General features: G+C 61.4%; 1 protein-coding gene across 1 annotated transcript in view; it reads left to right on the top strand.

The window, feature by feature from the left end:
* LOC141175902 (cocaine esterase-like) overlaps nt 1–15328 on the top strand; it is a 271706-nt gene that overhangs the window by 193081 nt on the left and 63297 nt on the right. The window contains exons 7-8 of the mRNA XM_073659894.1: nt 4453–4548; nt 4650–4790. Of these exons, the coding sequence (XP_073515995.1) occupies nt 4453–4548; nt 4650–4790 (237 nt within the window). The remainder of the gene's footprint in view (nt 1–4452; nt 4549–4649; nt 4791–15328) is intronic.

Here is a 15328-nt window from a genome sequence, read left to right as displayed (position 1 = left end):
TGATCTCTGGTGATGGATAGGCGGCATTCTCAGTGATGTCACCGCTAATCTCTAGTGATGGATAGGAGGCATTCTCAGTGATGTCACCTCTGATCTCTAGTGATGGATAGGCGGCATTCTCAGTGATGTCACCGCTAATCTCTAGTGATGGATAGGAGGCATTCTCAGTGATGTCACCTCTGATCTCTAGTGATGGATAGGCGGCATTCTCAGTGATGTCACCGCTGATCTCTAGTGATGGATAGGCGGCATTCTCAGTGATGTCACCGCTGATCTCTAGTGATGGATAGGAGGCATTCTCAGTGATGTCACCTCTGATCTCTGGTGATGGATAGGCGGCATTCTCAGTGATGTCACCGCTGATCTCTAGTGATGGATAGGAGGCATTCTCAGTGATGTCACCTCTGATCTCTAGTGATGGATAGGTGGCATTCTCAGTGATGTCACCGCTAATCTCTAGTGATGGATAGGAGGCATTCTCAGTGATGTCACCGCTGATCTCTGGTGATGGATAGGCGGCATTCTCAGTGATGTCACCGCTGATCTCTGGTGATGGATAGGCGGCATTCTCAGTGATGTCACCTCTGATCTCTGGTGATGGATAGGAGGCATTCTCAGTGATGTCACCTCTGATCTCTAGTGATGGATAGGCGGCATTCTCAGTGATGTCACCGCTGATCTCTAGTGATGGATAGGAGGCATTCTCAGTGATGTCACCGCTGATCTCTGGTGATGGATAGGCGGCATTCTCAGTGATGTCACCGCTGATCTCTAGTGATGGATAGGCGGCATTCTCAGTGATGTCACCTCTGATCTCTAGTGATGGATAGGCGGCATTCTCAGTGATGTCACCTCTGATCTCTAGTGATGGATAGGCGGCATTCTCAGTGATGTCACCGCTGATCTCCAGTGATGGATAGGAGGCATTCTCAGTGATGTCACCTCTGATCTCTAGTGATGGATAGGCGGCATTCTCAGTGATGTCACCGCTGATCTCTGGTGATGGATAGGAGGCATTCTCAGTGATGTCACCGCTGATCTCTAGTGATGGATAGGAGGCATTCTCAGTGATGTCACCGCTGATCTCTGGTGATGGATAGGAGGCATTCTCAGTGATGTCACCGCTGATCTCCGGTGATGGATAGGCGGCATTCTCAGTGATGTCACCGCTGATCTCCAGTGATGGATAGGCGGCATTCTCAGTGATGTCACCTCTGATCTCTAGTGATGGATAGGCGGCATTCTCAGTGATGTCACCTCTGATCTCTAGTGATGGATAGGCGGCATTCTCAGTGATGTCACCGCTGATCTCCAGTGATGGATAGGAGGCATTCTCAGTGATGTCACCTCTGATCTCTAGTGATGGATAGGAGGCATTCTCAGTGATGTCACCGCTGATCTCTGGTGATGGATAGGAGGCATTCTCAGTGATGTCACCGCTGATCTCTAGTGATGGATAGGAGGCATTCTCAGTGATGTCACCGCTGATCTCTGGTGATGGATAGGAGGCATTCTCAGTGATGTCACCTCTGATCTCTAGTGATGGATAGGAGGCATTCTCAGTGATGTCACCGCTGATCTCTGGTGATGGATAGGAGGCATTCTCAGTGATGTCACCTCTGATCTCTAGTGATGGATAGGCGGCATTCTCAGTGATGTCACCGCTGATCTCCAGTGATGGATAGGAGGCATTCTCAGTGATGTCACCGCTGATCTCTAGTGATGGATAGGAGGCATTCTCAGTGATGTCACCGCTGATCTCTGGTGATGGATAGGCGGCATTCTCAGTGATGTCACCTCTGATCTCTGGTGATGGATAGGCGGCATTCTCAGTGATGTCACCGCTGATCTCCAGTGATGGATAGGAGGCATTCTCAGTGATGTCACCTCTGATCTCTGGTGATGGATAGGCGGCATTCTCAGTGATGTCACCGCTGATCTCCAGTGATGGATAGGAGGCATTCTCAGTGATGTCACCGCTGATCTCTAGTGATGGATAGGAGGCATTCTCAGTGATGTCACCGCTGATCTCTGGTGATGGATAGGCGGCATTCTCAGTGATGTCACCTCTGATCTCTGGTGATGGATAGGCGGCATTCTCAGTGATGTCACCGCTGATCTCTAGTGATGGATAGGAGGCATTCTCAGTGATGTCACTGCTGATCTCTAGTGATGGATAGGAGGCATTCTCAGTGATGTCACCGCTGATCTCTAGTGATGGATAGGAGGCATTCTCAGTGATGTCACTGCTGATCTCTAGTGATGGATAGGAGGCATTCTCAGTGATGTCACCGCTGATCTCTGGTGATGGATAGGAGGCATTCTCAGTGATGTCACTGCTGATCTCTGGTGATGGATAGGAGGCATTCTCAGTGATGTCACTGCTGATCTCTAGTGATGGATAGGTGGCATTCTCAGTGATGTCACTGCTGATCTCTAGTGATGGATAGGCGGCATTCTCAGTGATGTCACTGCTGATCTCTGGTGATGGATAGGAGGCATTCTCAGTGATGTCACTGCTGATCTCTAGTGATGGATAGGTGGCATTCTCAGTGATGTCACTGCTGATCTCTAGTGATGGATAGGCGGCATTCTCAGTGATGTCACTGCTGATCTCTGGTGATGGATAGGAGGCATTCTCAGTGATGTCACTGCTGATCTCTAGTGATGGATAGGCGGCATTCTCAGTGATGTCACCGCTGATCTCTGGTGATGGATAGGCGGCATTCTCAGTGATGTCACCGCTGATCTCTGGTGATGGATAGGAGGCATTCTCAGTGATGTCACTGCTGATCTCTAGTGATGGATAGGAGGCATTCTCAGTGATGTCACCGCTGATCTCTAGTGATGGATAGGAGGCATTCTCAGTGATGTCACCGCTGATCTCTGGTGATGGATAGGCGGCATTCTCAGTGATGTCACCGCTGATCTCTAGTGATGGATAGGAGGCATTCTCAGTGATGTCACCGCTGATCTCTGGTGATGGATAGGAGGCATTCTCAGTGATGTCACTGCTGATCTCTGGTGATGGATAGGCGGCATTCTCAGTGATGTCACCTCTGATCTCTGGTGATGGATAGGTGGCATTCTCAGTGATGTCACCGCTGATCTCTAGTGATGGATAGGCGGCATTCTCAGTGATGTCACCGCTGATCTCTAGTGATGGATAGGAGGCATTCTCAGTGATGTCACCTCTGATCTCTGGTGATGGATAGGTGGCATTCTCAGTGATGTCACCGCTGATCTCTGGTGATGGATAGGCGGCATTCTCAGTGATGTCACCGCTGATCTCTGGTGATGGACAGGCGGCATTCTCAGTGATATCACCGCTGATCTCTAGTGATGGATAGGCGGCATTCTCAGTGATGTCACCTCTGATCTCTAGTGATGGATAGGAGGCATTCTCAGTGATGTCACCGCTGATCTCTAGTGATGGATAGGCGGCATTCTCAGTGATGTCACTGCTGATCTCTGGTGATGGATAGGAGGCATTCTCAGTGATGTCACCGCTGATCTCTAGTGATGGATAGGAGGCATTCTCAGTGATGTCACCTCTGATCTCTGGTGATGGATAGGCGGCATTCTCAGTGATGTCACCTCTGATCTCTAGTGATGGATAGGAGGCATTCTCAGTGATGTCACCGCTGATCTCTAGTGATGGATAGGCGGCATTCTCAGTGATGTCACTGCTGATCTCTGGTGATGGATAGGAGGCATTCTCAGTGATGTCACCTCTGATCTCTGGTGATGGATAGGAGGCATTCTCAGTGATGTCACCTCTGATCTCTGGTGATGGATAGGCGGCATTCTCAGTGATGTCACCGCTGATCTCTGGTGATGGATAGGAGGCATTCTCAGTGATGTCACCGCTGATCTCTAGTGATGGATAGGCGGCATTCTCAGTGATGTCACCGCTGATCTCTGGTGATGGATAGGCGGCATTCTCAGTGATGTCACCGCTGATCTCTGGTGATGGATAGGAGGCATTCTCAGTGATGTCACCTCTGATCTCTGGTGACGGATAGGAGGCATTCTCAGTGATATCACCTCTGATCTCTAGTGATGGATAGGAGGCATTCTCAGTGATGTCACTACTGATCTCTAGTGATGGATAGGCGGCATTCTCAGTGATGTCACCTCTGATCTCTGGTGATGGATAGGCGGCATTCTCAGTGATGTCACCGCTGATCTCTGGTGATGGATAGGAGGCATTCTCAGTGATGTCACCGCTGATCTCTGGTGATGGATAGGCGGCATTCTCAGTGATGTCACCGCTGATCTCTGGTGATGGATAGGTGGCATTCTCAGTGATGTCACCCTGATCTCTAGTGATGGATAGGAGGCATTCTCAGTGATGTCACCGCTGATCTCTGGTGATGGATAGGCGGCATTCTCAGTGATGTCACCGCTGATCTCGGCCTGTATATACTCACATGCCCCTTGTTTCTTCAGGTTGTCAGTTCCGCTTCTTCCTGTGATTCGGCTTTGCTCCTGGATTGTCTGCGGAATAAGACTGAGGATGAGATGTCGGCGCTCTCCGGCTCCCTGGTGCGGGCTCCGTATTACTTGCTCTCCTTGCCGCAGTGATGGCGGCTGCCGGATCGGCCGGTGATGCGATACACTATAGTCCTTTATTTCCTCGCTCGCAGGGTCGCCTGTATTTCGCTGGACGTGTTGACGGGAGGTTTCTTCACAGAACGCCGCTGGAGCTGCTGACTGACGGCGACGTGACCCCCGTTCCCTTCATTGTCGGGGTCAATAATCAGGAGTTTGGATACATGATCCCACAGGTACTGAGCGCTCCTATATTAGGCGCTGTGTGCGGTCTGGTGGTGCAGGCGCTGTGTGCGGTCTGGTGGTGCAGGCGCTGTGTGCGGTCTGGTGGTGTGTGTGGTCTGGTGGTGCAGGCGCTGTGTGCGGTCTGGTGGTGCGGGTGCTGTGTGCAGTCTGGTGGTGCAGGCGCTGTGTGCGGTCTGGTGGTGCAGGCGCTGTGTGCGGTCTGGTGGTGCAGGCGCTGTGTGCGGTCTGGTGGTGTGTGTGGTCTGGTGGTGCAGGCGCTGTGTGCGGTCTGGTGGTGCAGGCGCTGTGTGCGGTCTGGTGGTGCAGGTGACGCGCCCCCTGGGCCAGTGCTGTGCAGGGGGATACCCGGAGCCGGATCGCTGGGGGTTGTAGTCCTCCGTGGCGGTGACCCGGTCCGTGCCCAGGGCGGTCAAACCAGTGGCAGTCTTAGGTAATAACAATGTCCGACTACGCCACCCGTGGATTGCGGTCAGTGGGGACCGCCGCTGCGCTGCCGACCGCTGAGGCTGATGTAATTTGCGCAGCCGAGTATGGGATAACTCCCCACGGGAGAAGTATTGCCTCAGGGCAGATAGTGTGGATGATGGGAGTGATGGTGTGAGCGTCCCAGTAGTAATGGTGCTGGTGCGGCGATGAAACACAGAGACGTGTGGTGCAGTTCAGGGTCTTTACTGATGGTATAAAGCAGACCCTCCCGGGAGTACTGGTTAGCAGTAGAGGCCTGGTCAGTCTGTGAGCAAGCAGGATCTCCCCTGGCCAGGTGGAGTTGTAGGCCTCCCCGACTATCTGCACTCTTTCCTGGCTACCTTGCTCTATGCGGGTAGAAGTAGCCCACGTCCCTGAGTATACGGTGTGGTGCTCACCCGTATGGCCGGTGACTTGGGGCCTTCCGTTAGCCTCCGCTTCACGATGGCGGTGCTGGTCCTTTGCTTGTGACTGAGCCTCCGGGCTTCTAAGGCCAGAGGACATGGAATCCCCTGTCGGTTGGATTCTGCTGCTGGACCTGGATGTCCCCACAGCCTCGGACTCCGTGTCCGGGTTTAGTGTCTTCAGCCAAGGCGAGCTTTCTAGCTTCCAGCCTCTGGCACTCGCTCCTGCTCCTACAGAGCTCCTGTTGTAACTCTCCCTGTGTCTGCTGTCCTCCAGACCTGACTGCGTCTCTGTCTGGGACTTCACTCACCAATCCCGCCCCAGACCCAGTTTATAAGGGCAGATTCCTCCCCTCCCAGGTCTGGGTGGGCCGTGTTGCATGCTTAGGGCTTCTGACCAGAGAAACCTCCCACTTGCTCTCAGACATAATATCTCTATTACTGTGGTAACCAGACCCCTGGGGTGCCACACAGGCGCTGTGTGCGATCTTGTGGTCCGGATGCTGTGTGCGGTCTGGTGGTGTGTGCGGTCTGGTGGTGCAGGCGCTGTGTGCGGTCTGGTGGTGTGTGCGGTCTGGTGGTGCGGGCGCTGTGTGCGGTCTGGTGGTGCAGGCGCTGTGTGCGGTCTGGTGGTGCAGGCGCTGTGTGCGGTCTGGTGGTGCAGGCGCTGTGTGTGGTCTGGTGGTGTGTGCGGTCTGGTGGTGCGGGCGCTGTGTGCGGTCTGGTGCTGTGTGCGGTCTGGTGGTGCGGGCGCTGTGTGCGGTCTGGTGGTGCAGGCGCTGTGTGCGGTCTGGTGGTGTGTGTGGTCTGGTGGTGCGGGCGCTGTGTGCGGTCTGGTGGTGTGTGCGGTCTGGTGGTGCGGGCGCTGTGTGCGGTCTGGTGGTGTGTGTGGTCTGGTGGTGCGGGCGCTGTGTGCAGTCTGGTGGTGTGTGCGGTCTGGTGGTGCAGGCGCTGTGTGCGGTCTGGTGGTGTGTGCGGTCTGGTGGTGCGGGCGCTGTGTGTGGTCTGATGGTGCGGGCGCTGTGTGCGGTCTGGTGGTGCAGGCGCTGTGTGCGGTCTGGTGGTGTGTGCGGTCTGGTGGTGCGGGCGCTGTGTGCGGTCTGGTGGTGCAGGCGCTGTGTGCGGTCTGGTGGTGCAGGCGCTGTGTGCGGTCTGGTGGTGCAGGCGCTGTGTGCGGTCTGGTGGTGTGTGCGGTCTGGGGGTGCGGGCGCTGTGTGCGGTCTGGTGGTGTGTGCGGTCTGGTGGTGCAGGCGCTGTGTGCGGTCTGGTGGTGTGTGCGGTCTGGTGGTGCAGGCGCTGTGTGCGGTCTGGTGGTGTGTGCTTTCTGGTGGTGCGGGTGCTGTGTGCGGTCTGGTGGTGCGGGCGCTGTGTGTGGTCTGATGGTGCGGGCGCTGTATGCGGTCTGGTGGTGCAGGCGCTGTGTGCGGTCTGGTGGTGTGTGCGGTCTGGTGGTGCGGGCGCTGTGTGCGGTCTGGTGATGCGGGCGCTGTGTGCGATCTGGTGGTGCAGGCGCTGTGTGCGGTCTGGTGGTGCGGGCGATGTGTGTGGTCTGGTGGTGCAGGCGCTGTGTGCAATCTGGTGGAGCAGGCGCTGTCTGCAGTCTGGTGGTGTGAGCGGTCTGGTGGTGCGGGTGCTGTGTGTGGTCTGGTGGTGCGGGCGCTGTGTGTGGTCTGGTGGTGCGGGAGCTGTGTGCGGTCTGATGGTGCAGGCGCTGTGTGCTGTCTGGCGGTGCGGGCGCTGTCTGCAGTCTGGTGGTGTGTGCGGTCTGGTGGTGTGTGTGCTGTGTGCGGTCTGGTGGTGCGGGCGCTGTATGTAGTCTGGTGGTGCGGGCGCTGTGTGCAGTCTGGTGCTGTGTGCGGTCTGGTGGTGCGGGTGCTGTGTGCGGTCTGGTGGTGCAGGCGCTGTGTGCAGTCTGGTGCTGTGTGCGGTCTGGTGGTGCGGGCGCTGTGTGCAGTCTGGTGCTGTGTGCGGTCTGGTGGTGCGGGCGCTGTGTGCAGTCTGGTGGTGCTGGCGCTGTGTGTGGTCTGGTGGTGCAGGTGCTGTGTGTGGTCTGGTGGTGCAGGTGCTGTGTGCGGTCTGCTGTTGCATGCGCTGTGTGCGGTCTCGTGGTGCAGGTGCTGTGTGCAGTCTGGTGGTGCAGGCGCTGTGTGCGGTCTGGTGGTGCGGGCGCTGTGTGCAGTCTGGTGCTGTGTGCGGTCTGGTGGTGTGTGCGGTCTGGTGGTGTGTGCGGTCTGGTGGTGCGGGCGCTGTGTGCAGTCTGGTGGTGCGGGCGCTGTGTGCGGTCTGGTGGTGCAGGCGCTGTGTGCGGTCTGGTGGTGTGTGCGGTCTGGTGGTGCAGGCGCTGTGTGCGGTCTGGTGGTGTGTGCGGTCTGGTGGTGCGGGCGCTGTGTGCGGTCTGGTGGTGCAGGCGCTGTGTGCGGTCTGGTGGTGTGTGCGGTCTAGTGGTGCAGGCGCTGTGTGCGGTCTGGTGATGTGTGTGGTCTGGTGGTGCGGGCGCTGTGTGCGGTCTGGTGGTGCAGGCGCTGTGTGTGGTCTGGTGGTGCGGGCGCTGTATGCGGTCTGGTGGTGCAGGCGCTGTGTGCGGTCTGGTGGTGCAGGCGCTGTGTGCGGTCTGGTGGTGTGTGCGGTCTGGTGGTGCGGGCGCTGTGTGCGGTCTGGTGGTGCGGGCGCTGTGTGCAGTGTGGTGGTGCGGGCGATGTGTGTGGTCTGGTGGTGCAGGCGCTGTGTGCAATCTGGTGGTGTGAGCGGTCTGGTGGTGCGGGTGCTGTGTGTGGTCTGGTGGTGCGGGCGCTGTGTGCGGTCTGATGGTGCAGGCGCTGTCTGGCGGTGCGGGCGCTGTCTGCAGTCTGGTGGTGTGTGCGGTCTGGTGGTGTGTGTGCTGTGTGCGGTCTGGTGGTGCGGGCGCTGTATGTAGTCTGGTGCTGTGTGCGGTCTGGTGGTGCGGGTGCTGTGTGCGGTCTGGTGGTGCAGGCGCTGTATGTAGTCTGGTGGTGCGGGCGCTGTGTGCAGTCTGGTGCTGTGTGCGGTCTGGTGGTGCGGGTGCTGTGTGCGGTCTGGTGGTGCAGGCGCTGTATGTAGTCTGGTGGTGCGGGCGCTGTGTGCAGTCTGGTGGTGCTGGCGCTGTGTGCGGTCTGCTGTTGCATGCGCTGTGTGCGGTCTGGTGGTGCAGGCGCTGTGTGCGGTCTGGTGGTGCAGGTGCTGTGTGCAGTCTGGTGGTGCAGGCGCTGTGTGCGGTCTGGTGGTGCGGGCGCTGTGTGCGGTCTGGTGGTGCGGGCGCTGTGTGCGGTCTGATGGTGCAGGCACTGTGTGCAGTCTGGTGGTGCGGGTGCTGTGTGCTGTCTGGTGGTGCGGGTGCTGTGTGCGGTCTGGTGGTGCGGCCGCTGTGTGCGGTCTGGTGGTGCGGGCGCTATGTGCAGTCTGGTGCTGTGTGCGGTCTGGCGGTGCGGACGCTATGTGCGGTCTGGTGGTGCAGGCGCTGTGTGCAGTCTGGTGGTGCAGGCGCTGTGTGCGGTCTGGTGGTGCAGGCGCTGTATGCAGTCTGGTGGTGCAGGCGCTGTGTGCGGTCTGGTGGTGCGGGTGCTGTGTGCGGTCTGGTGGTGCAGGCGCTGTGTGCGGTCTGGTGGTGCAGGCGCTGTGTGCTTTCTGGTGGTGCGGGTGCTGTGTGCGGTCTGGTGGTGCAGGTGCTGTGTGCGGTCTGGTGGTGCAGGCGCTGTGTGCGGTCTGGTGGTGCGGGTGCTGTGTGCGGTCTGGTGGTGCAGGTGCTGTGTGCGGTCTGGTGGTGCAGGCGCTGTGTGCGGTCTGGTGGTGCGGGCGCTGTGTGCGGTCTGGTGGTGCAGGCGCTGTGTGCAGTCTGGTGGTGCAGGCGCTGTGTGCAGTCTGGTGGTGCAGGCGCTGTGTGCGGTCTGGTGGTGCGGGTGCTGTGTGCGGTCTGGTGGTGCAGGCGCTGTGTGCGGTCTGGTGGTGCAGGCGCTGTGTGCGGTCTGGTGGTGCGGGCGCTGTGTGCGGTCTGGTGGTGCGGGCGCTGTGTGCGGTCTGGTGGTGCGGGTGCTGTGTGCAGTCTGGTGGTGTGTGCGGTCTGGCGGTGTGGACGCTGTGTGCGGTCTGGTGGTGCAGGCGCTGTGTGCAGTCTGGTGGTGTGTGCGGTCTGGCGGTGCGGGCGCTGTGCGGACTGGTGGTGCAGGCGCTGTGTGCAGTCTGGTGGTGCGGGTGCTGTGTGCGGTCTGGTGGTGCGGGTGCTGTGTGCGGTCTGGTGGTGCGGGTGCTGTGTGCGGTCTGGTGGTGCGGGTGCTGTGTGCGGTCTGGTGGTGCGGGTGCTGTGTGCGGTCTGGTGGTGCTGGCGCTGTGTGCGGTCTGCTGTTGCATGCGCTGTGTGCGGTCTGGTGGTGCAGGCGCTGTGTGCGGTCTGGTGGTGCAGGCGCTGTGTGCGGTCTGGTGGTGCAGGCACTGTGTGCAGTCTGGTGGTGCAGACGCTGTGTGCGGTCTGGTGGTGCGGGTGCTGTGTGCGGTCTGGTGGTGCGGGTGCTGTGTGCGGTCTGGTGGTGCGGGTGCTGTGTGCGGTCTGGTGGTGCGGGCGCTGTGTGCGGTCTGGTGGTGTGTGCAGTCTGGTGGTGCAGGCGCTGTGTGCGGTCTGGTGGTGCGGGTGCTGTGTGCAGTCTGGTGGTGCAGGCGCTGTGTGCAGTCTGGTGGTGCGGGTGCTGTGTGCGGTCTGGTGGTGCAGGCGCTGTGTGCGGTCTGGTGGTGCGGGTGCTGTGTGCGGTCTGGTGGTGCGGGCGATGTGTGCGGTCTGGTGGTGCAGGCGCTGTGTGCAGTCTGGTGGTGCGGGTGCTGTGTGCGGTCTGGTGGTGCGGGCGATGTGTGTAGTCTGGTGGTGCGGGTGCTGTGTGCGGTCTGGTGGTGCGGGCAATGTGTGTGGTCTGGTGGTGCAGGCGCTGTGTGCAGTCTGGTGGTGCGGGTGCTGTGTGCGGTCTGGTGGTGCGGGCGATGTGTGCAGTCTGGTGGTGCGGGTGCTGTGTGCGGTCTGGTGGTGTGTACGGTCTGGTGGTGCACGCTCTGTGTGCAGTCTGGTGGTGCAGGCGATGTGTGTGGTCTGGTGGTGCACGCTCTGTGTGCGGTCTGGTGGTGCGGGCGATGTGTGTGGTCTGGTGGTGCAGGCGCTGTGTGCAGTCTGGTGGTGCGGGTGCTGTGTGCGGTATGGTGGTGCGGGCGATGTGTGTAGTCTGGTGGTGCGGGTGCTGTGTGCGGTCTGGTGGTGCGGGCAATGTGTGTGGTCTGGTGGTGCAGGCGCTGTGTGTGGTCTGGTGGTGCGGGTGCTGTGTGCGGTCTGGTGGTGTGTACGGTCTGGTGGTGCACGCTCTGTGTGCAGTCTGGTGGTGCAGGCGCTGTGTGCGGTCTGGTGGTTCAGGCGCTGTGTGCGGTCTGGTGGTGCAGGCGCTGTGTGCGGTCTGGTGGTGCGGGCGATGTGTGTGGTCTGGTGGTGCAGGCGCTGTGTGTGGTCTGGTGGTGCGGGCGCTGTCTGCAGTCTGGTGGTGTGTGCGGTCTGGTGGTGCGGGCGCTGTGTGCGGTCTGGTGGTACAAGCGCTGTGTGCAGTCTGGTGTTGCCGGCGCTGTGTGCTTTCTGGTGGTGCGGGTGCTGCGTGTGGTCTGGTGGTGCAGGCGCTGTGTCCTTTCTGGTGGTGCGGGTGCTGTGTGCGGTCTGGTGGTGCAGGCGCTGTCTGCAGTCTGGTGGTGTGTGCTTTCTGGTGGTGCGGGTGCTGTGTGCGGTCTGGTGGTGCAGGCGCTGTATCCTTTCTGGTGGTGCGGGTGCTGTGTGCGGTCTGGTGGTGCAGGCGCTGTGTGCGGTCTGGTGGTGCAGGCGCTGTGTGCGGTCTGGTGGTGCAGGCGCTGTGTGCGGTCTGGTGGTGCAGGCGCTGTGTGCGGTCTGGTGGTGCAGGCGCTGTGTGCGGTCTGGTGGTGCAGGCGCTGTGTGCGGTCTGGCGGTGCAGGCGCTGTGTGCGGTCTGGCGGTGCGGGCGCTGTGTGCGGTCTGGTGGTGCGGGCGATCTGTGTGGTCTGGTGGTGCAGGCGCTGTGTGCGGTCTGGTGGTGCGGGCGCTGTGTGCGGTCTGGTGGTGCAGGCACTGTGTGCGGTCTGGTGGTGCAGGCGCTGTGTGCGGTCTGGTGGTGCAGGCGCTGTGTGCGGTCTGGTGGTGCAGGCACTGTGTGCGGTCTGGTGGTGCAGGCACTGTGTGCGGTCTGGTGGTGCAGGCGCTGTGTGCGGTCTGGCGGTGCAGGCGCTGTGTGCGGTCTGGCGGTGTGGGCGCTGTGTGCGGTCTGGTGGTGCGGGCGATCTGTGTGGTCTGGTGGTGCAGGCGCTGTGTGCGGTCTGGTGGTGCGTACGCTGTCTGCAGTCTGGTGGTGCGGGCGATGTGTGTGGTCTGGTGGTGCGGGCGCTGTGTGCGGTCTGGTGGTGCGGGCGCTGTGTGTGGTCTGGTGGTGCGGGCGATGTGTGTGGTCTGGTGGTGCAGGCGCTGTGTGCGGTCTGGTGGTGCGGGCGATGTGTGTGGTCTGGTGGTGCAGGCGCTGTGTGCGGTCTGGTGGTGCGGGCGCTGTGTGCGGTCTGGTGGTGCGGGTGCTGTGTGCAGTCTGGTGGTGTGTGCGGTCTGGCGGTGCGGACGCTGTGTGCGGTCTGGTGGTGCAGGCGCTGTGTGCAGTCTGGTGGTGTGTGCGGTCTGGCGGTGCGGGCGCTGTGTGCGGTCTGGTGGTGCAGGCGCTGTGTGCAGTCTGGTGGTGCGGGTGCTGTGTGCGGTCTGGTGGTGCGGGTGCTGTGTGCGGTCTGGTGGTGCAGGCGCTGTGTGCGGTCTGGTGGTGCAGGCGCTGTGTGCAGTCTGGTGGTGCGGGTGCTGTGTGCGGTCTGGTGGTGCGGGTGCTGTGTGCAGTCTGGTGGTGCGGGTGCTGTGTGCGGTCTGGTGGTGCGGGTGCTGTGTGCGGTCTGGTGGTGCGGGCGCTGTGTGCGGTCTGGTGGTGCGGGCGCTGTGTGCGGTCTGGTGGTGCGGGCGCTGTGTGCGGTCTGGTGGTGCGGGTGCTGTGTGTGGTCTGGTGGTGCAGGCACTGTGTGCGGTCTGGTGGTGCGGGTGCTGTGTGCGGTCTGGTGGTGCGGGTGCTGTGTGCGGTCTGGTGGTGTGTGCAGTCTGGTGGTGCAGGCGCTGTGTGCGGTCTGGTGGTGTGTGCAGTCTGGTGGTGCAGGCGCTGTGTGCGGTCTGGTGGTGCGGGTGCTGTGTGCAGTCTGGTGGTGCAGGCGCTGTGTGCGGTCTGGTGGTGCGGGTGCTGTGTGCGGTCTGGTGGTGCGGGCGATGTGTGTGGTCTGGTGGTGCAGGCGCTGTGTGCAGTCTGGTGGTGCGGGTGCTGTGTGCGGTATGGTGGTGCGGGCGATGTGTGTAGTCTGGTGGTGCGGGTGCTGTGTGCGGTCTGGTGGTGCGGGCAATGTGTGTGGTCTGGTGGTGCAGGCGCTGTGTGCAGTCTGGTGGTGCGGGTGCTGTGTGCGGTCTGGTGGTGCGGGCGATGTGTGCAGTCTGGTGGTGCGGGTGCTGTGTGCGGTCTGGTGGTGTGTACGGTCTGGTGGTGCACGCTCTGTGTGCAGTCTGGTGGTGCAGGCGCTGTGTGCGGTCTGGTGGTTCAGGCGCTGTGTGCGGTCTGGTGGTGCAGGCGCTGTGTGTGGTCTGGTGGTGCGGGCGATGTGTGTGGTCTGGTGGTGTGTGCGGTCTGGTGGTGCGGGCGCTGTGTGCGGTCTGGTGGTACAAGCGCTGTGTGCAGTCTGGTGTTGCCGGCGCTGTGTGCTTTCTGGTGGTGCGGGTGCTGTGTGTGGTCTGGTGGTGCAGGCGCTGTGTCCTTTCTGGTGGTGCGGGTGCTGTGTGCGGTCTGGTGGTGCAGGCGCTGTCTGCAGTCTGGTGGTGTGTGCTTTCTGGTGGTGCGGGTGCTGTGTGCGGTCTGGTGGTGCAGGCGCTGTATCCTTTCTGGTGGTGCGGGTGCTGTGTGCGGTCTGGTGGTGCAGGCGCTGTGTGCGGTCTGGTGGTGCAGGCGCTGTGTGCGGTCTGGTGGTGCAGGCGCTGTGTGCGGTCTGGTGGTGCAGGCGCTGTGTGCGGTCTGGTGGTGCAGGCGCTGTGTGCGGTCTGGCGGTGCAGGCGCTGTGTGCGGTCTGGCGGTGCGGGCGCTGTGTGCGGTCTGGTGGTGCGGGCGATCTGTGTGGTCTGGTTGTGCAGGCGCTGTGTGCGGTCTGGTGGTGCAGGCGCTGTGTGCGGTCTGGTGGTGCAAGTGCTGTGTGCGGTCTGGTGGTGCAGGCGCTGTGTGCGGTCTGGTGGTGCAGGCGCTGTGTGCGGTCTGGTGGTGCAGGCACTGTGTGCGGTCTGGTGGTGCAGGCACTGTGTGCGGTCTGGTGGTGCAGGCGCTGTGTGCGGTCTGGCGGTGCAGGCGCTGTGTGCGGTCTGGCGGTGCGGGCGCTGTGTGCGGTCTGGTGGTGCGGGCGATCTGTGTGGTCTGGTGGTGCAGGCGCTGTGTGCAGGCTGGTGGTGCGGGCGCTGTCTGCAGTCTGGTGGTGCGGGCGATGTGTGTGGTCTGGTGGTGCGGGCGCTGTGTGCGGTCTGGTTGTGCGGGCGCTGTGTGTGGTCTGGTGGTGCGGGCGATGTGTGTGGTCTGGTGGTGCAGGCGCTGTGTGCGGTCTGGTGGTGCGGGCGATGTGTGTGGTCTGGTGGTGCAGGCGCTGTGTGCGGTCTGGTGGTGCAGGCGCTGTGTGCGGTCTGGTGGTGCGGGCGATGTGTGTGGTCTGGTGGTGCGGGCGATGTGTGCGGTCTGGTGGTGCCGGCGCTGTGTGCGGTCTGTTGGTGCGGGCGATGTGTGTGGTCTGGTGGTGCAGGCGCTGTGTGCGGTCTGGTGGTGCGGGCGATGTGTGTGGTCTGGTGGTGCGGGCGCTGTGTGCGGTCTGGTGGTGCGGGCGCTGTGTGCGGTCTGGTGGTGCGGGCGATGTGTGTGGTCTGGTGGTGCAGGCGCTGTGTGCGGTCTGGTGGTGCAGGCGCTGTGTGCGGTCTGGTGGTGCGGGCGATGTGTGTGGTCTGGTGGTGCGGGCGATGTGTGTGGTCTGGTGGTGCAGGCGCTGTGTGCGGTCTGGTGGTGCAGGCGCTGTGTGCGGTCTGGTGGTGCGGGCGATGTGTGCGGTCTGGTGGTGCCGGCGCTGTGTGCGGTCTGGTGGTGCGGGCGATGTGTGTGGTCTGGTGGTGCAGGCGCTGTGTGCGGTCTGGTGGTGCGGGCGATGTGTGTGGTCTGGTGGTGCAGGCGCTGTGTGCGGTCTGGTGGTGCGGGCGCTGTGTGCGGTCTGGTGGTGCGGGCGCTGTGTGCGGTCTGGTGGTGCGGGCGATGTGTGTGGTCTGGTGGTGCAGGCGCTGTGTGCGGTCTGGTGGTGCGGGCGCTGTCTGCGGTCTGGTGGTGCCGGCGCTGTGTGTGGTCTGGTGGTAAAAGCGCTGTGTGCAGTCTGGTGTTGCCGGCGCTGTGTGTGGTCTGGCGGTGCGGGTGCTGTGTGATGTCTGGTGGTGCGGGCGCTGTGTGCGGTCTGGTGGTGCGTGCGCTGTGTGCGGTCTGGCGGTGCGGGCTCTGTGTGCGGTCTGGCAGTGCGGGTGCTGTGCGATGTCTGGTGGTG

The sequence above is a fragment of the Phyllobates terribilis genome, unplaced genomic scaffold, assembly GCF_046119375.1.
Source record: "Phyllobates terribilis strain yellow unplaced genomic scaffold, ASM4611937v1 Scaffold_14__1_contigs__length_39327217, whole genome shotgun sequence".
Lineage (NCBI taxonomy): Eukaryota > Metazoa > Chordata > Amphibia > Anura > Dendrobatidae > Phyllobates > Phyllobates terribilis.
Note: the sequence above shows the minus strand (reverse complement) of the source record. Positions and strands in the feature narration are given on the sequence as shown.